The sequence below is a fragment of the Chelonia mydas genome, chromosome 3, assembly GCF_015237465.2.
Source record: "Chelonia mydas isolate rCheMyd1 chromosome 3, rCheMyd1.pri.v2, whole genome shotgun sequence".
NCBI classification, from domain to species: Eukaryota; Metazoa; Chordata; order Testudines; family Cheloniidae; genus Chelonia; species Chelonia mydas.
The window spans coordinates 4,739,775-4,760,670 of record NC_057851.1 but is presented as its reverse complement, the minus strand read 5'-3'; the positions used below and the strand labels follow the sequence as shown (position 1 = coordinate 4,760,670).

At 51.6% G+C, this 20,896-nt stretch overlaps 1 protein-coding gene across 3 annotated transcripts in view; it reads left to right on the top strand.

The window, feature by feature from the left end:
* EPHX2 (epoxide hydrolase 2) overlaps nt 1-20,896 on the top strand; it is a 128,664-nt gene that overhangs the window by 104,801 nt on the left and 2,967 nt on the right. For 2 of the 3 annotated variants that reach the window (XM_043542032.1, XM_037893772.2), the window contains exons 13-18: nt 3,008-3,082; nt 5,465-5,510; nt 7,338-7,440; nt 7,847-7,916; nt 10,895-10,975; nt 11,519-11,577. In XM_043542032.1, the coding sequence (XP_043397967.1) occupies nt 3,008-3,082; nt 5,465-5,510; nt 7,338-7,440; nt 7,847-7,916; nt 10,895-10,975; nt 11,519-11,577 (434 nt within the window). Of the gene's footprint in view, nt 1-3,007; nt 3,083-5,464; nt 5,511-7,337; nt 7,441-7,846; nt 7,917-10,894; nt 10,976-11,518; nt 11,578-12,005; nt 12,551-20,896 lie in introns of those variants that run through there. The other variant, XM_043542031.1, reaches the window with a different exon arrangement.

The following is a 20,896-nucleotide window of genomic DNA, read 5'->3' as shown; positions in this document are numbered from 1 at the left end:
CGGGTGCGGACGGCTTTCTTGCAGATGGGAACCGATAGCTGAGTGTTTCTGTGCATGTAAACAACGCCATGGGGCCCTGCTGGCGGAGGGACCGTCCCTCAGATGAGACGTGAACCCAAGGCACTTGTGGTCATCAAAGAACTCATGGTGCTTTTCCCAACAGCAAAGCAGTTAACCCGTTTGCCCTGGGTAAACTCCACACTGGGTAATTGCGTTCTGCCTCCTGGAATTGCCAGATTCTTCGTGTCCTACCGCGATGGAGTGAGTTGGTGCTGCGGGCTGCCTCATTCCATCCCAGTGCTGGCTACAGTTCAGTTCGGGCCAAAATGATTCTGATCTAAGTGGCTTACACAACAGTAAAGTTCCTCTCCTAGGAATTCAGTGTTGTAGACAACCTGTAGAGGATGCTCCAGGCCTCCCCCATATCTCTCACTAGGGAGAAGTACATAGTGGTGAGTAATGCTTGTTTGGAGACGCATGATTTGTGGTCCAAGATTATGGTGGAGTGGGAACAATGCCATACTAAATGCCATACTTAAACAATGCCATACATGTACAGGAAAAGTGGTCCAATAACATAGGATTTGGGAGTCTTGGGTTCAGTTCCCCGGTCCGTTCTTGTGTACCCTTAGGCAAGTCACTGAGCTGCTCCATGCCTCAGTTTCCCCTCTGGAAAAGGGATCATAGCACTGCTCTACCTCACAGGAGTGTTGTCAAGATAAATACATTTAAAATTGTGAAGTGCTTTGAGATCTACTGATGAAAATCCCTTTAAGAGTTGGGTATTGCTTGTTGTTAGCACTTAGCTAGGGACTCTCTCTTAGAATTGCAGAATGGACATCAATCCACGCCACTCCCACCAATCCGATCGATGTTACTGTATTTTTTTACCCTATGGTCCATCCTGTGGGAGGTGGATAATGAAACCTTGAGTCCCATTGCAATAAGGTAGCCCCTTCCAATCCGTTACATGGAGTCAGAAGAAAATGACATCCAGAAACGCCAGGTTGCAGGGTACCACAACATCCAGAATTGAACCTGGCCTGTGTCTCCTGCAGCCTAAAAAAACACCCTGACATGGTTAGCACCACTCGGTACACAGCAGAAAAAATCTGACCCTTTGGTTGCTTCTCCAAACTGCCTGAGCCTCTTGGCAGGGGCGATGGATTCTTCCTAAAAGTGGGGGGGGGGGGGGCTGAGGCCCCGCCCCCTCCGTGGCCCTTCCCCTTGACCAATCTGGAGCTGGGCTGGGGAGCCTGGGCCCCTCTATCTGCCCGGGGTGGGAGGACCCAAGAGCAGCCCTCAGCCTATGTCCCCAACCGCAGGGCCCTGCACCCAGGGCAGGTAGAGGGTCTGCGGCTCCCCACAGCTGCCTGGGCTCCCCGGGCCGCTCTTACCTGGGCTGGGCTCCAGCTTCCTGCCTGGCTGGGCCAGGGCCTCGGGTGGGGGGGGGGGAGAGAGGAGGGGCAGAGGGCCGGGCCCATGGTGAAAAGTGGACGGGCCATGCCTATACACTTTCAAAAATGGGCGGGCCTTGGCCCCCCCTGTTCCGGCACCCCTGCCTCTTGGGTCTGCAAAATATGGTGAGAAATCTGGGGTGCGCGCCTGCCACCCAGCTTTCTCTCTTGTTTGCTCTCTCTGTGAGGCTTTAAAATTAGGGTTTTTTTGGTATGAAAAGCAACATTCTCGTCTTTTCCCGGGCATTGCTCACAACTGCAGTCTCCTCCCCATCACAGATTGTCACTGCAGGGCAGGACAGAACCCCTCATTGCGTTTAACCGTCTCTTCCCCTGTTCTCAGTACATGCGAAGCCACTGCACATGTGAGCCTCCAGACTGGACTTGGTAGACAAGACACGCCTGCCCGCCCAATGCATTATCGGCCCTGATGGAGCTGTGGGGAACCTGCAAAAAAAAGTCCCCCAGCCCCAAAGCTGATTAATCTTTCCCCTTCTCTCTCCTTCTAAGAGCATTTGGATTTTCCCCCAAATGAATTCTTCTTTTAATAGGTGCTTCATTTTAATTGGCAGCTCGAGTGAGTGAAAGCAGAACTGAAATGCAAGCAGGGCCATTCAATCAGTTCCAGCCGACAGCTCAGGCGTGTTAGCAAATAGGCAGCCCAGAAAGCCGGGGACCAAGACTATTGACTGGCTTCTGCAGGGTCTTAGGATAATGTATCTTTAAATGTGTCAGAGCCTCGTACCTTTTGGGTGCCAGTTCACATCCCACCTGTGTTGGTGGCAGGAAGGAGATTGGTAATGTGTTATTGGAGCCTTTCACTCTTTAGGTCACCAGCTGGATAGCAGCTCACCTGGATGGCCACCAGAAGTTTTCACATCTGACGTCTGCTCGGTAGCCCCTAAGTTAAATGAGTTGGGGGGAGGGGGCGGTGTCTCAGTCTAGTCCCTAGCGGATGGGTATGTTACAAAACTGCTGTCATGTCTGGCATTGTTGCTGGCATCCTTGTCGATCTCCTCCAGTGGGCCAAGCAGAGGACTCGGAGCCAGGACTCCTGGGTGCTGTTTCCTACTCTACCTCTGATTTGCTCCGGGACTTACACGGAGAATGAGTGGGGAGAGAAGTTAAGTCCCTGTGAAGTGGCTGTGTCACCTATTTTGCTGAGGCGGGGTGAGACTGTTTGTCGGGAGCGGTGGAGCTCCCTGGACCAGCGACACTGTGGAAGCGTGGGGCTGCTCTGCCCTGTGCTGCGCTGTGCCATGTACCCATTTCACATAGGTCACTGTACAGCTGTCTGGGTGACCAGAGATAAAAGGGCCCTGAGCTCTCCAGGCCCCTGACCATGGGAGATCCAGGTTCTCCTAACGTAGTGTTTTGTTGCCTTTTGAAATGTCACCATCCTAGCTGCGCTGATAACGACCACACACCCCATTCCTGGGAAACAGGTTCCGAACTACCCGGCAGGCCTCTTCCCGCCAAGCCGCCCGCCAGGATTCTGGATCCTCTTTGGAGAGGGTGATTGAAAGCGGCTGCTGCTGTTTCTCTTTCAGGGTGTTGCTGAGCTCGAGCTGGAGAAGGACCTGAGCAGGACGTTTAGGATCATAATCCGATCCGTCAGAAAGGAGGTAAGGGCGGGGCATGCGGCTGGGCAGGGCGGGGCTTTGTGTGATCTTTATCCCATAACTGGGGTCTGAAGGAGGAGAAGCAGAGGCTGATGATCCGGCCACAGCCTGCACCCAGCACTGAACCCAGATAGCTGCCGTGTTTGTGGCCAGGGAGTCTTATAACCCTGACGATGAAAGTACACAGGGTTAACTCTCTGCTCCCATCTCTCTCACCTGGGGAGGCCTGACCATAAATTCCGGGGGGAGGGGTTTGGCATCAATACTCAGCTGGAATTTTTGCCAACTGTTGCAACCCCCGACCCCGCTATCTGCCACTCCATCCAACGGTGATGGGCCCGCTGGATGTTTGGAGGAGAATGTTGGCATTCAGATCGTGGGTAGGTTTCAGAGTTAACATGCTCTGTTGAGATGAACAGGGTGTTAGTTCACACCTTTCTTGAAGACAGTAATTTGGGCTGTCTGCAGACTCAGCCAAGGCCCTGCTGTCTGCCTTACCTCCATTTCACATTTGGAAGACCATGTTCTCACTAGTAAGGGCTTGGGATGTACTTTAAGGAAACATGCTTCAATTCTGTCCCATGCTTTTGTGGCTGGGGGTGGACTCGGTGGAGGGCGCAGGGCCTTGAGCATATGGCACAATCTGAACACTCTCCAGGGGTTACATCAAGTCTCTTAATCTCCTTCTCGGAGCACAATACAAATAACTTCATTAACCTAGAACGGAGGCAGTAAATATTTATCAGCAGCTTCAGGGCAAAAACCCTTGATAGAGCTTTATAATTTAAACAAAATCGAAGTCAGGAAGGCAGAAGATTCATAGTTAAGGCTTTATTTTTTAATCCAGCTCAGTTGCTAACTCACTGTCGGTTGCTCTTTGCCATCACTAACTCAGGGATAATGAGATTTACCTGATATACAGTGTAAATCCAGGGAGGGCGAAGGGGGAGCCACATGCTTGAAGCAGGGACACATGGCCCATTGCTGCCGTTCTTTGGCTTGGCTTCGAGGCCTTTGCAGAGCCAATGGAGTAACAATCCGTCCTGTGAAAGTCCAGGGAGTGAGATCAGCCTGGGAATTGAACCAACTCTCTTGCATGCCACTGGGGCATCGGGGTTCAGGCGTCAAGTAATGACTGTTTTCTGTCCCAGCGGAGAGTGAGCGTGCTCCAGCAGCAGCGTGGGGCGCTCGGGGCCCACTCGCGAATTACTGGGATCCTCCTTCGCCCCAAACGCAGCATCTCGTGCTGCTTGGGGCTGGCTGGGTTAGAGCTTTCTGCAGTGTTTGCTCCGAGCCGGACGAGCGAAGCTCTGGGTAGGACTGTGCATGGTCTGGATAGGACTGGGCCAGGTCCTAAAATCCAAGCAGCCTCCTTACAAAGAGCACTGGCCTCCGTGTGCGCGGAGCAAATCCGGCGCTGCTTTGGTCTGTCGGCTCCTGGCTTCGGAAGGCCCCAGCAAGCCCCTTCCCCGGTGGCTCTGGTGGCTGTGCTTGGTAGCAGAGCACAGGGGAGGCCCAGTGCTGCTGTGGGCCACAAAAGCACCTTCATACGGAGCTTTGGGGAACCATTTCACAGCCTGGCCTGTCATTTCCCTGCAGCCGCCCTGCAACGCCAACCTGTCACGGTGGAGTTAACCAATAATGGTACGTTTCCAGGCTCGTTAGCTTTCTGTCCAGGTGCAGCCCTCGTAGGAGATGGAGCCAACAGCTTTAACGAGGAGCAATGCTGCATAACCTGGCCTCTGCGTGGGGCAGACGGAGTCATGGAATCACTGGGGAAAAGAGCTGTTGAGATTTTTCTGCCCTAGTAAATGTCAAGACAAGCTGGATAGGGCTCCATATTTAATGTCAGCATGCCAGGGGGCGGAGCATCCTCCCTGTGGCCCTGCCCACTCCCAGCATGCCTCCTGTGCTCACGTAAGTGTCTCAGTCTGGCCCGTAGAACTGTAGGAGCCAGAGATATGGGGTCAGAGTCCTGAGGTAGGATTGTTCCTACAGCACGGTCCCTAGGGCCAGTATGAAACATACCAGCACTGGGGCGCCCCACCCCTCCCCATGGAGTCTGTTCCACCGGCAGATCCGTCTCGCTGTCCCCGGAGCTTTTCCCAGCTTTTGTGAATTTCACCCCATTGCTCTGTAGCCCCTTGGGTCACTTCAACTATTTATGGCCCTGTTCTCGTTGCCCCCCGCCCCTTCTCCCTCCCCTGACCCTCGCACCTTGTTTACTGCTCAGCCAAGCCATGCACGTAGCTTTTTTAAATCCAACCCCATACATCAATCCCTGGCGCCGCATAATTGTTCCCATGGCTTTTCTCCGAGTTCCCCTCTGGCCGGCTGCCCTGGGAGTTAATTATCTCCTGTTAATTAGAGCCGCTTCTCTTGCAGGACCAACTGCCTGTTCCACTCAACTTCACCAATGTCCGGGAGCGAGGTAAGGATACGAAATGGGCCAGGTGGGAAGGAATTTGTTGTCCCGTTCCCCAGTTATCTCCCAGTCTTGTTGTTAGTGGTGCAGGCGGATCTCTCTCATCGACAACGTTTCAAACACTTGCCAGAGGGGGGTACTGCCAAGCTGTTCCCGGGGCTCCCTCCCCTCCTCTCCAAACATGAATGGACCCGACTTCACAAGGAACCCTACAATAACAAAGGATTGGTTTGCTTTCAAGGGCTGGGCTACACACGCAGGTATGTTATTGTAGAGTTGTTCATTGGATGAAAGAAAGTCCAGGGACACGACAGAAGGGGATGGAGGAGAGAGAGAAGGTGTACGGAGGAGTGGATAGAAAGAAGCATTGAATTGTCCCATAATAGTGCAACCCTACAATAACACCCCAGCGTGTGCAGCCCAAGGCTTGGGAGAAACCCTGCAGTAACAAACCGGCCTGTGTGCCTGCAGGGAGGAGAGAGGCTGGTATTAAGAAAGAAATCACTTTTCTTTGCAAGCTGCTCTGGGTAGATCATGCACTAGGCGAGGGTGGGAGTAGTGAAATCTATGAGCCAATCTGAGAAACACCCTTCATCCTGTCCCCTTAATTAAAAGCTGGGCAGCAGCAGGGAGGCGTCGGCCAGGGGGATTGAGTGGAGCGGCTGAATGATAACCAGAGCCCCGAAGGCAACGCTTTGAAACTCCTATCTCCCTCCTTGGGTTTCTTCCCTTTCTTGCAAATCCACTTACGCAGCGCTTTCTAATCAAATCACCCACCAATGCACGCCGCAGAAGGGCGCTATAAATAGCAGCAGTGATAAGCATTCATTACGCAGCTCCAGCTGGAGGCACGTGCCCAGAAACGGGGCTCCTGCAAAAACCTGCAGGAGAGCTGGAGGGGTGGCCTATGCAGAGGGCTGCAGGGTTCTACTCCGAGCACTGAGGGCCGGTCCAAAGGAGAGAGATGCCCTGGTAGGACTTGAAGTTGGCTTCGAAACCAGCCTAGAGCGAACCTCTGTGTGGATTTCAGTGTGAACAGCTAATCTGGGTTTAGCTGAAACCTGTTCTCGAGCCATGCAAGCGAAACTGAAATAAAGGAGTCTCACACCGAAAGAAACGAGACTCACAGCGAACGAGGAGTGTGGGCCCTCCTTTTGGACCAGTTTAACCGTATTGGTTTAACGTCACACTGTGATTTCTACCAGTGCCGTGTTCTCACCGAGACATGCCAGGGCTGCATGTGAGGCTCACGTGACACCCGGTACGGATACATTCTGTGAAAGCAGAGTGGTAGGTGTAGTGAGTTTGTCAGGCCTGTTAGGCGCTGCTGTTACAAACTAGAGAACCCTTTGCCAGCTGGCACCACTGGGTCTCTGTCCCACTGCCCCTGTAGCCGTTGGGCCGAACATCACGAGCTCTGGTGCATAAAGTCGAGGCACCTAAATCCACATTTAAGTGCCTAAATAAGCAGTGTTGCCGTCACAGGTGCTGAGCACCCTCCGTGGGAGCTGCAGCTGCCACGCGCCTCTGGAGAGGAGGCCGCTCCTATAGCTGTTTAAATGAGGAGCCTGAACTCCTGGGCCGGCAGGAAACTCACACGCCATCCACCCGTCACCACAGGGCTCCCTGTCTCGGCCTAAATCCCATTCACAGAGCGTCACCCGGCTTTACAACTCAGCACGGACAGAGAGGGTGGGTGCAGGGAGTCTGCAGAGGTGCTCTGCAAGCCCTTAGTCCTTTGTTGGAGCCACGGCCTCGGGATCATTTGCAGTTGATCCTGCCCATGACGGTGCCTAGCAGATGTTCTCACCCTCTCTCTCTTTCTCTCTGCAGGAGGGCTTCTGGCTGGCATGCCAGAAGACCCACCTCCAAGCCAGATCCTACAGGGAGCGGATCTCCAGTACTTCATCCAGCAGTTTAAAAAGTCTGGCTTCAGGTAAAAGCTAAGCTAAAGAACGAAGCAAGAGGCTGGCGCTGGCGAGAGGGAGGTAACTTCGGCTCTGCCTGGGATATTCCCAGGGAAGTTGTTGTAAGGCCCTCGGCTGTTTCATTTGCAAACAAACCGCTCCGTCCCCTGCCTGGGGCTCCTGAGAATCTCCCTGCTGCGTGGAGGCCTAGCACGTGTTCCCAAGTGGATCCTACGATGAACCACCATAGAAAGCCCAGCGAAGAGGGCTGTGGGGGGTCTGCCCTGGGATCGCAAGGAAATACCAACTCAGCCAAAATCTTGGCCCGCCGATTCAGCTGCGCCTCCCCAAGGAATGCAGCAACCGAGAACGTCTCGGGGATCCCTACTAACGATTTAAGTCCCTCCCACCTTTCTCTCTCTGTCTCACCCTTAGGGGACCACTGAACTGGTACCGGAACATGCAAGCCAATTGGCAGTGGAGCCTCTCTGCAAAAGACAGGAAGGTGAGAGCGGATCCTAGTGCTGCTGTCACTCGGCAGCTGTCTCTGGGCTCTGATCTCGGAGCAGGGGCCGGAGCTGGGTTCGTATTCTCCATCCCGGACCCTGGGCCACTCGCAGATGAGGGAACGTGCCGGGAGCAGCCCGCGGTGCTTTCGTTACCTGGAGCAGAATTAACAGTAGTGTTGGAGAAAAAAACCAGAGTTCTCACTCTCAGGTTGGGTGCAGCAAATCAGATACACTTCATTACCTCAAGCAATTGCAGCGAGGGAGAGGGTGCACTAGGACACAGGGTTTCCCCCACCGAGGCAGGTCTTTACAAGAAAACAATTAGAGCAAGTGTTTATACCTTTATTACAGACAATAATAAGCAACAACTGCATATTGTTTATACATATTCCTTCACGATATCTTATTTTTCTTACCATTTCTCTTACAGTCTGCATTCTATTCTTATCTAATACAAGGTCACAACAGCCTCTTTCACAGTTGTTTTCCACTCGCTTTGCACTATCCCCGCTTCTACAAATCTCATGTTATTAAAGCTAGAGTTAGCCTGACTCCTGCTCAATATAGAGGCCTGCATCCAAATTCCCTTTGTCTACTTCCACAATAGCTTAGTAACAGGCGCTAGGCTCATCTGTCTGTCCTCCTCTAGGCTTGCGGGCACGTTGGGATCCGGCATCTGGAAGTCTGTGTTCTCTGCCAGAGGCAAAGTGTTGCCAAAGGGCAGGGTGCCCTTCATGGTACCCCCATGTGGGAGCCTGAGCTGGGGATCCTGTGGGTCTGTGGGTCATCCCGCAGTTGGGACTGAGACACACCCATCCCCACTCAGTACATCCCATGGAGTGAACTGGCAACTGGTTCCTTCTCAGCCTTTAGAAGCATTGTGCCTATTCCCCCAGGGCCTCCTTTCCAAGCAAGAAAGGAAAAGTTTCCAGAGGGTGGGAATATGGGGCTGTGGAGGGCTGAAATCCCTGTCACCTGGTCAAAACACCCGGAGTCAACCATCCTCCACTGGCCAGGAGTGGGACGGGGTGCTGCAGTAGGTTATGGACTTAGGGCCAGATTTGTAAAGGTACTGCGATGCCTGCTTTAGGTACCTAAATACCCTTAAGAATCTACCTGACCACCCCAGCAGGATTTGAACACAGTCCCAGAATTTGCTTTCAGCAGTTGCTAAACTGCCCTGCCGCAGTGCCCGGTGTTGTCCTGCCCCTTCTTGCTTTCCCTTATTCTCCACGCCGGAACGTGGGGTCAGCCTAGCTGTGCTCAAAGGAACAGGAGTTGGCACTCACGCAGGCCTCTTCCTCCGGAAATCTCAAAATGCTTTACAGAGCTGGGGAAACTGAGGCACAGAGAAGTGAGGTGGCATGACAAGGTCTCACAGCAGTTCTGTGCTCTAACCACTCAGGGAGGCTGCCTTCGCAAGAGGGCAGTACCAGCCACTCAAAGGGCACTGAGCGGTTAACCAACTGGCTGGAGCAGTGAATGCGATGCTCAGACATGCGCCGGCTCTGTGACCTCGCTTCATTTTCAGTCTCAACAAATATAAACGACAACTCTTGAGTCCATGGGTGGCCTCCAGCCTAGGGCACTTCCTCCACTGCAGATCAGCTGAGGCATTGATTGGCTGGGTCGTGATTTATATTAGACAGTGGTCACGTCCCAGCCGCTCTCCCTCGCTCCCAGGGCAGTGTGTGACGGGCATGTCCCTCCGGGGTTCTGGTCTCGCTTGCACTGTCCCTGCCCTGCTCTCTTTGGGTCAGCAGCTACCCTGGGGAATTCAGAGAAGAGGGACAGAAAAGGGTCATTAGAGCCCAGCTACTCCCTCTGTCCAGCTGTTTTCTCGGGGCTGGTTGACGCGGGAGGTCAGGCTGGTTGGTCAGCGTGGTCTCAGATCTAGGAATGATCGTTTGGGGCCAGTGCAGAATTGCTCTCTACAGTCTGTCTGCTGGTGCTCTGGCTGAGATGGCTACAGGGCTTGGACGGGCATAAATTGTCCTAACTGGGGCAGTTCAAAAGGGCTCCTTGGACCTCCGGATGGGTGAGCATCCCCGAGTGATTTCCTGTACAATAGAGCAGAAATGCCTGCCAAGGTCGCAAAGCTTTGGGGCTTCAGCCTGTAGCTCTCCATCAGGGGCGGTGGGTATCGAAGCCTCTCCTAACCCGTGCTGTGGCCCCACCCACACTCCCCCTCTCCCCTGAAGCCAGTGAAGGCTCAGATCGAGCTGGTGGCCTGGAGCTCGGGGCTTCGAGCAGCCAGTGGCCTGGGGGTCGGGGCGGGTGGGCCCAGGTCTCCTCCATCCGCAGGGGTGGGGGCGGTTGGGGCTCTCATAGGTGGGGGGGGGCAGGGCCTTGGGAGGAGGTCGGGGGGCAGAGGACTAGCCTCCCCGAAGGGGGGTGGTTCACGCGCCGCCCATGCTCTCCATACACCGGGTAAATGGATTGAAATTCAAGTGTGGTTATCTGCAAAGGAGCAATTGTAACAAGCCCTGGGGCTCCCCTTCTGCAGGTGTTTCATGCGCACCATTGTGCGTGGCCTTTGGGCAGCGCACCATCACCTGGGGAGGGCAGCAGGCAGGCAGCAGAGTGGGACAGCCAGGTGGCAGGGCTGCCACTTCTCCAGACTCACTGCCGTGTGGCAGCCCCTGGCTCTACAAGCCACGGCAGGGACAGGAGCTGGGCAAGGCCTGTTGGTCAGAGAGCAATCCACTCTCCCTAGCCGTGTTCCCCGTCCTTGCAGATCTGGGCTCCTAAGGTGGTGCAGGAGGCCACGCAGTGAGCCGGGCAGCTGCCAGGTAACCACAGTTCTTGTCCCCGGCCCACCGCACTCCCGTGGAGTCCAGGTGAGTCTGCCCCACTCCGCACCGCTGGCAGCGGCTATTGATCGCTACCCCGCTGGGGAAGGAGATTGTTTACAGAGCGGACGATTTCATCTGGGGGCGTCTCGTTTCCTAGCCCTGTCTTGATTCCCCTGCAGATCCAGGTTCCAGCTTTGATGGTTACTGCTGGGAAGGACTTTGTTCTCCATCCTAAGCTGAGTAAAGGCATGGAGGAGTGGGTAAGTGATCAGCATTATCCACCCTGGTAAGACGCTGCCCAATGGCGTCCCGGTTCCCCGGCAGCCAGGGATATCCAGTGTCGTTGGGCTGACGTCGGTTCCCTCGGACTCCATCCCAGTTGAATGCATCCCTCGTCAGTGGCTCATGCTTCACGTGTGAAGCAACTGTGGGGAGTTCCCAGAAGCAGGAGGGCCTTGAACCAAAGCCTGCAGCTTCCTTGACTAACGAGCTGCATAAATCCCACAAGCTGTGCCAGCTGAGAAGGGCGATCAGACCTCATGCTTCAGGCCACATGCAGGGGTCAGGCCGAAATGCTCTTCGAGCTAGGTATAGCACCACACGCCTGGGCCAGGGAGTTGACCTTCCTCTCAGGCGTCGGGAATTGGCCACCGCTGGGGTCATGGTGCCAGGCTTGATGGGGCTGATCCCATACGGCTGGTCCTAAGCAGCAACCTGTTCTAAAAGCCTTTGTACCTTTGAGGGGCACGGCAGCCTCTCTGGAGCGAAACCGTGTCTCATTGTTCTTCTGCACCTCTGTCCAGATTCCCCAGCTGACCCGGGGCCACATTGAAGAGTGCGGACACTGGATTCAGATGGAAAGGTACCGCGTGCACAGGGGGGGCGGGTTGGCGAGCGGTTAAAGACCTGCTGGGGCCTGAATGGAAGCGCTGCTTGGAAGCCAGCTCTCGCTCCAGTGCCCTTGCACAGAGCGAGCTTTTGGCAAGTCTAAATAGGTGCGGCGAGGGAGGGGGGTGCCATGGCTGGTGTTTGCTAAAGGCTCAGACGGGTCTGGTGACTGAGAACGCTTGCAGCCCTGCAGGCGGAGCTAGTAAGGGCAGTCAGCTCTTGTGGTCTGATCCGTGAACTGATTTGCCCACAGGGATCATCACGGATTATTCCCCCTGCACCCCCGGCTCGATGATGAAGCCTTGTGCAATTAGCTAAATTAATTAGTGACAAGTATGAGCCTATGCTGGAGGGACCAAATGGGTCATGGCAGATCACTGCATATTTGGCTCTGATTTTCAGTGGGCTGAGCGCCCCCAGCTCCCATTGACTTCAGAGGGAGCCAGGGTGGCTCAGCACCTCCATGTATTAGGCCTGTGCATGTGGCAGCATTACTGCCCGGGGCCACGACACAGCTCCTGAGTTTGCCGCGAGCCTTCGTCTTCATCCCGTGGCCCAGCACAAGAATTCGGAGAGGCTACCCCCACCGAGCCAGCTGCTGCGGCACTTAGGCAAAATCCCCTGGTGAGGTCAGTGGAGGTTCTGCCTGCATGGGGACTGTTGGATTTGACCCCAAATGCACGTCCCGCCCACCAGCTCATGAGAGCGTTCATTATCACCCCGGTCGTGCCGCACGGGGAGTTCCCCTGGGCTGCAGGGCAAGTCTTCAGTGACATCAGCCCAGCTGGGACCTCCGGCAGCTCGTGTGCGATCCGAGCATCCCTGCCTTACTGTGCTGCAGCTTCCGAGCTTGTCCTCCGGCAGCTTGCAATTGTGTAAAGGACGGTGCGATCCAGGCCGCTGGGGGGTGTGGGTTTTTTTTATGAGCTCTATTAAAGCAGCCTCATTAGCTTAGCCCATGTCCTCAGCTAGCCCTTATTTCAACACAAGTAATTATCAGCAAAAGAGAGCCAAAGATGAGCCAGGCTGGGAGGGATCGTCTCACAAGAACGGATTAGAACAGCTAAGTGTGTGCGGCTCACATACCCGGTGACGGAGGGGCGATTACCATCAGCATCTCCAGGTCACTGGAGGGGGAAGGGAATTGTGGACGGTGAGGCAAGCGGGCCTGAGCTGGAGTCATGGGGGTTCATTAGGAAAAGGCAAAAGTTAGTCAAAGTTCAACCTATACATCCTGTGGTCCTTATATGGCCCCTTTTACTGGAGTGTCTGAGTACCCCAGTCGCGAGCACTGTGAACTGGTGGGTGCTCTCCGGCCCCAGGGAGTTCAGACAGTCATTGAGGTACTAATACTTATCAAAAGGGCTGTGTCACTATTCAATGTATCCTGATCTACACCCAAAGTCTCTAGTTCTCTTACCTCTCTGGCAAGGCCTCAGCTTCCAGGGGAGGCTTCTGCACCGAGGGTCTAGGAGGAGTGTGAATGGCAAATTCAATTTGACTTTCGTTTAGCAATAAACCATTACACTACATTTCCCTCATGGAGTACGTTCTTGTCTCTGACACTGATTCCTCCTAGTGCAGGGTGAATGCATTTGAGGGGCTACTAGTAATACTCCTGATATTTATGTCATGGGATGTGGGCTCCTCCAAATTCTCACAAGAATAGTGTATCTTAGCTCATCCATCCTTTATCGGACTACTTCATTTCTTCACATTCTTCCTCTGTATATTTTCCATTTTAAATATGGGCCAGAATGGCCATCTCCAGGCTTTCTTCTAGGAAATGCAAACAAGTGTGCTGTATGCAGTGGGTACAGGCACGCTTTCTGAAGTTTATGCTGCTTCTCTTCCCTAGAGCCTTAGAGAACGTGGGCACTAGCTACCGAGCTATGGATTTGTACTAACACTTAGCTCTACAGTCTGGAACACTGAAATGATCTGCAAAGATCCTTCCTCTAAGAAGTGGAAGCGTTACATTGTAAATTTAACAGCTGTAAAGAGTTCATAGACTTGGGAAGAGGGTGCATTTATTTCATTTTAATTACACTGTCCTGATAAGGGCCAGTCTCCCAGGTGCTCTCGTATTAGAACCTGCACCCCAAACCTAGTACGTTTTCCCCAGCAGGTGCTGATCTTTTCTTCAACCCCTGCCCCTTTCTGCCCCTGTTTTTCCTTAGATTCTGCTTCAGAGTGCATCCTTCCTCATCCTTCTCCCCCTCTTGCAAGGAACTGGGTCTGATTTATATAGGCCCAGACACCCTCCCCTCCACACACACACTTTCAGCAGTCTCTGAGAGGACTGGATAATTTGTCAGCTCCTTTTTTTCTTCTCTCCCTCCCAGCATGTGACCCTTCACTCTGTCACAAACATATTTATCTTCACACACCCCTGGGAGGGAGGGCGTGACTAGCATCTCCATTTTACAGATGGGGAAACTGAGGCACAGTGAGGTTAAGTGACTTGCCCAAGGTCACACAGGCAGTCAGAGTTGAGTTGAGCTCAAGTCTCTGCCGATCACCCTAACCGCTGGCCCATCCTTCCTCCCAAGGAGTTTGAGAAGCCATCTGCCTAGGGAAGTGGGGGGAGCACCGTCCCTTGGGATGTGTAAGACGTGCTAACCATATTGCTACCTCTACCTTCCCCTTCCACAAGAGCAGCGAGTTCTTTTTTCCCCTTAGCTGTTGCTGACTTTTAGCAGGACGTTGCAGGTATTTGAAAGGGCCTGGCCCAAGCAAATAGAGACCCACAATGGGAGGTGGGGGGCCAAAGGTGTAAATTAAAGGCTCCACCCTTTCTTTAATTTAAACCTTCATGTCATTGGAAAGGAAACGACACAGCTGAGATTCCTTTACACTTGCCCATCAGCCAGTGGGTGAAACCACCATCCCTAGGTCTCTGTCTCTTGTCTATGTAAGTCTCCATTCCGTTTCGCTCCTAGAGCTCAGCCACCCAGAAAGGATCCATCCTCCCAGATTACCCACATATCCCTTCTTCATGCCCCAGAACCTCTGTGCCTCTGAGAGAGAGAACTTCATCTTCTCCAGGGAGGCTTCTTGGGAAATAACCCCCCACTGACCGCTCATCCATGACTCCTTGAATTAAATCACGGGCTGCCTGAATGTCAGAAAAGCTGTAAAAAAGCCGATAGACTGAAAGGCAGTTAAGTCAGCAGGAGCAATTGGATTTCTGCAAAGTGCATGTGTAATATGATAAATACTAACGGCCAATAGATAAATCTCTCTGCAGCACCACTTGAATCAGACTCGGTTTCTGCTGTTTTACAAGATAATATAAAATCTCTCGTCAACTAAATTGCAAGGCAGAATATTCTCCTGGCTTTACAGGGTACGAATGCCAGTGTTAAGAGTGCCTAGTGCAGTAAAGGTCAGAGTCGTTAGACAGTCCAAAGGCTGGAGAGAGATCAGTGCTGAATAATGTTACTTTCTATTAGCATGTATAACAGAACAGGCTCACACCTCTCTCGGCATGCACCGGCTGCCTGCAGAGTGGGTTTGTAATGGAAACTGCTCCTTGACCAGAACTAGATTGTAGCGTTTTGTACTAAAGCGTAATAATTTATATGTGAGGTTTGAGTGCCTGATCCGAAGCTGCATGGAGCGCCTCCCATTGACAGGCCCAGAGAGCAGTGATGTTCCAGGAGAAGGATGTTAAGCAGAGATCACCTTGAAAAGAACCAGCAGAGGGTTCGTTAGTTGCCTGCATGACTGTTGGAACGACTTGAAGAGCTTCCTCCGTTTCCCTCTCCCTCTCCCCCAGGGTGGTTTGAATTATTTTGCCATGGGACCTAAACGCTCCTTAAATTTTGGGAGAGGGAGAGACCATCTGATTTTCCCAGCTGGTCTCACTGGGCCTGATTTGTCTTCTGAGCCCCATTTGGTGTAAAGCTGGGGTAACTCCATTCAAGTCAAGGCAGTTCCACGGGGATACAGGAGAGGAGAATTGGGCCCATAAGCATTATGTGATAGTACATCAATAAAGAGTTACAGCATTCACCCAGCGTTTTTTGCTTTCAAAGACTAATTAGTCTCTGCTCCCAACTTCCCGTATGATAGACATTATAATCTTCATTCCACAGATAAGGCAGCGGAAGCAAAGAGAGATTAATTGGCTTGCATCAAGCCCCACACAGGTCACTGGCAGAGGTCTAGTCATGTTAGAACTCAAGGTTTCCTGGCTCCTTCTCCTTCAGTTCTATATGCTCGCATGCACCCATATGGAGTATCACACCTTGGTATGGTTGTATAGTTCACAAAAGCCCAATCACTGCACTGGAATGTGATTTTTTTCAAGTGTTCAGGTTGATTGCAAAACCAGATTTCCTCAAAGAAGACAAAGTTTGAGTTCCTCGTTCAGGGTGACACACCAATCCCGATGAACTTCTGAAACAAAGCTGGGTTGGAGTCATTCACTGGCCAACCAGCATCTGTACCATCTCCTTGGGTGAAAACCTGCTTCTTCCTTAGTGTTCAAATAACTCAGGAATGTCAGAATGGATGTTTTCAAAACTTAAATGGTTCCATGGCTGTTTAATGTGATTACATCTTATTTATTTTGTTTCTCTCTTGCGCTCTGGCAGAAGTTCCTCATGTTGCAAACTCATCACATGTTTGCAGTTTAGTGGCTTCTGCTTGTCTCAGTTTCAAGGTCCCAACATGTAATTCTTGGGAAATCCCTTGAAAACTGCCTTGTGTATGAACCAGACTTCACACAAACTATGCTGACTGACACCATCTGAGGATTTGGCTCTAAAAGCTGAATTAAATAGAGAACTCTAGGATGCCAGCTACATGCAAAATGCAATCTTCAGCGGATTTCGCGAGGATTCCAGACATTGTGACAAGTTGAAGCTACGAAAGCACAAATTGTTGGTGAGCTTGCAACATGAGCTTGCAAAACCAGCAATCTGTACTCTTAGTATTCCCTAAATTGGTTTTTAACTGTGTGAAAGGGCAATGCTGACCTTGCTAGATCCTAATAGAGTAGATCAAAACATCACCTTTAAAAATAACATTTATTTCTTGCTCGATGCTCTATTTGTGGGCTTTGTTCTCACCCCATGCCAGTCAGATCTGTAGAATAATCGACTAATGGAAACCCTATTCCTGGATACTTCAAACTCTACCAGATGAGGCACTGGCGAAGATAGTAGAAGGACCAGTTCTGCATTGATCAATGGTCAATATGACTTAGGAAAAGCTTTAGGTGCCGCAACTGGGGAGCTCAGGTGTTAGTGATAGACCCCAGTGTAAGGACCTGGATGTGGGGAGGGATAGCTCAGTGGTTTGAGCATTGGCCTGCTAAACCTAGGGTTGTGAGTTCAATCCTTGAGGGGGCCATTTAGGGATCTGGGGCAAAAATTGGGGATTGGTCCTGCTTTGAGCAGGGGGTTGGACTAGATGACCTCCTGAGGTCCCTTCCAACCCTATGATTCTGTCTATTCTATAGATAGATCTGGTGTCTAGTCCCAGTTCCTTGGGTGTGATTTAGGGCAAGTTTGTTAATGTACACGTGCCACGGTTGCTTCATTGGTAGAATGAAGATCAGCGTTGATGCTTAACTCGGGAGTGCTGTAAAACACTTGGGAGATCCTCAGCTGGAAGGTGCTAAACAAGTGACTGTTAATAACAGGTCTTTTCCGTCTTTAATTTCTCTGAGAAACCCTAACGCCGTTCAGTCCACAAGCATTTGTTCTGAGGAGTGTTGACTCTTTGCTGAGCTAGCAGCTCTCACCATTTTTACTAGAAAGAGATTTTTTTTTAAATGCGATTAGAAACATGATTTAAAGGTCAAGGTTCTGTGCTGACGTTTCTCTAACTGTATTAAATGCAACCTCTATTTACCACTCAGTCACTGGCCCTGCCAGCCATCCTGGAGCCAACATGCATGGACTATTTACAACAGATGTCAAAAAGCACTTGTATGAGAGAGCTACTGTGTGATTGGCTAATGTAGAAGACAAGTGATCCTCTGAGCCAATCAACAAGCAGCCTTTTGATCATGAGTAATTCTGAGATACCAGCATCCGTCAGACAAAGGGGTGACATTATCTAGCACTGACAGGTTTCAGAGTTAGTCTGTATCAGCAAAAAGAACAGGAGGACTCCACACAAGCTTATGCTCAGATAAATTTGTTAGTGTCTAAGGTGCCACAAGTCCTCCTGTTCTTCTTATTATCTAGCACTGTCGCCCTCTAAGACTGGAGTCAGCAGAAGCGATGTCTGTCAACATCAGTGTCTATCACTGGAAATAAATACTTGGGGTTCACTCCATCTGGAGGCGATGCCCTGTCACTTTCCCGTGACATTGTCTCTTGGGTGGTTCTTTTACTGACTGCTGTCAAGATGTGCTCGGGACGTGGAAGATCATTCATGTCCTGGGGGGAGGGGGAAAGGGCTGCTCGCTGAATTGTGACTGTAGCAGATAATTAGACACCTTCTTGCTCTCTTAATCCTGCTACTGAACTTGGCACCTTTCACTTAAAGACTTCCTTGTGCTTTACAGCACTAGCTCGTCAACCCTCACTTGCACCGTCTTTGCCATCCTCTGTTGATCACGCCACTCTGGGGTGGAGTGGGCTGCTGTAGCTGTTTGGCAGCACTGCTATACCAGGCAGCACTGTAGGGTGGGAAATGAATCCCATATCCAAGGGGCATTTCAGGGAGGCAGAAGGGAATCACCCACACTGGAATTTGGTGCTTTCCTCTGATGTTGGCCACTGCTGGACAAGGTGGGCTGATTTGGTCTGTCTCAGATGTTTCCACAGCACCTCTCACCATGGTATCCAGGCACCAACCCATTAATGCAAATGTTCTGCTTCTCTTTGCATGAATCCTGGGTGTCTCCAAAAGGAGGTGTTCAGAGCCTAGGAGGTAAAGGAGCCTTCAACACCCAGTTCACTGACCTATTTTTGACAACCACAGGGACTGTGACCATCTTACGGGCCTCACAGTTCAATCCTTGAAGAAAAATCACAGCCCAAGCTTTCCCCCACATACTGGCTGAGGTCACTGTGCCCTATTGCCAGGCATCGCTAGAGCCGAGCAGACCGAGCCCCCCCCCCGCCCCCCACCCTTGTCTGTCACATGCATGTGTCTGCTTCTCACCACTGGATAAAATATCAAGTATCTGCATGGATGGGAACAAAATGAGGGACTGGTTCGTACCGAGAAGGAGACAGTAGGCACTGACAAGTGGGTCTTCCCCTTTGAAGATGTTTAGCAGGGTTGTGTTGGCTGATCCATTGGCCTGAAATGGATTTGCTGGAGGATTGATGCAGACCCCCTCCCATGCACATTCCCACTTGGATAAGAGGGAACAAAGGTCAGTGAGTTAATGCTGACTTGTGTTTCTCTACTGGGAAAAAGCCAGATGATGGATTCATATCACAGGATGAGGAAATACTTTCCAGTCCAGCAGTAACTCAGGAGGATGTTAAACAGCAGCCCCTAATAATATTAGACATTTTAAATTAGCAGCTCCAGATAACTTGCATCCAAGAGTTTTAGAAGAGCTGACCAAGGAGCTCGCTGGTGTCAAAACTGGGATATAGATGGTCTGACCTAGCGGGTAGAACCAGGAGTCTGGGCTAGTGGTCAGAGCAGAAGTAGGGTCTGATGGTTTGAACAGGAATCGGGTCAAGCCAAGGGGTCAGAGCTGGCGTCGGAAACCAAGAGTCAAGTTGAAGATTGGAGCCAGAGTCAGGGATCGGGAGTCTAGCTGAAGATCGTAGCTGGCAGCTGGGATCAGGAATCAAGCGAAGGGTTAGAGCCGGGACCAATGCAGGGAATAAGAAAGAGCTATGTTGTAGCAGAAGACTGGGTACTACCAAGTTGCACAGACAGCTTCCTGGAACTCCTTCCATGCTTAAATAGTGCACCTGGGCCAATCAGAAGTTGGTGGGAGGTGCTACCAATCAGGTCCTCTGTGGGTGGCACTTCCTGTGGTCCTTAGTCTCCCAGGCTTTATAGTGCTTTGATTGCCGCTCTGCCACATGGTAGCATAGATGCTTCAGTTGCCCAGAGCCCTGCAGATCTGGGTTCTAGCCTGTGAGTCCCTCCAGTCTGGACCATTAGGGTTGATTTTTTTTTTTAATAAGTTGTCGTAACTCCCCCGGCCTTTAAAAAGGGTAAACGGGATGACCCAGGTAGTCTCAGACCTGTCAGCCTGGCATCGATCCTGGGCAAAACAATGGAGTGACTGATAAGGGACTCTAGTAATAAGGGCACAGCTCTTCTTGACCTGCTGCTCACAAACTGGGAAGAATTAGTAGGGGAAGCAAAAGTGGATGGGAACCTGGGAGGCAGTGACCATGAGATGGTCGAGTTCAGGATCCTGACACAAGGAAGAAAGGAGAGCAGCAGAATACGAACCCTGGACTTCAGAAAAGCAGACTTTGACTCCTTCAGGGAACTGATGGGCAGGATCCCCTGGGAGAATAACAAGAGGGGGAAAGGAGTCCAGGAGAGCTGGCTGTATTTTAAAGAATCCTTATTGAGGATGCAGGGACAAACCATCCCTATGTGCAGAAAGAAAATACGGCAGGCGACCAGCTTGGCTTAACAGTGAAATCCTTGCTGATCTTAAACACAAAAAAGAAGCTTACAAGAAGTGGAAGAGTGGACAAATGACCAGGGAGGAGTATAAAAATATTGCTCAGGCATGCAGGAGTGAAATCAGGAAGGCCAAATCACTCTTGGAGTTGCAGCTAGCAAGAGATGTTAAGAGTAACAAGAAGGGTTTCTTCAGGTATGTTAGCAACAAGAAGAAAGTCAAGGAAAGTGTGGGCCCCTTACTGAATGAGGGAGGCAACCTAGTGACAGAGGATATGGAAAAAGCTAATGTACTCAATGCCTTTTTTTGCCTCTGTCTTCACCAACAAGGTCAGCTCCCAGACTACTGCACTGGGCAGCACAGCATGGGGAGGAGGTGACCAGCCCTCTGTGGAGAAAGAAGTGGTTTGGGACTATTTAAAAAAGCTGGACAAGCACAAGTCCATGAGGCTGGATGCGCTGCATCCGAGAGTGCTAAAGGAGTTGGCGGCTGTGATTCAAGAGCCATTGGCCATTATCTTTGAAAACTCGTGGCGATCGGGGGAAGACCTGGATGACTGGGAAAAGGCTCACATAGTGCCCATCTTCTTTAAAAAAAAAAAAAAAAAAAAAGGGGGGGGGGGGGAAGGAGCAGGATCCAGGGAACTACAGGCCAGTCAGCCTCATCTCAGTCCCTGGAAAAATCATGGAGCAGGTCCTCAAGGAATCAATTCTGAAGC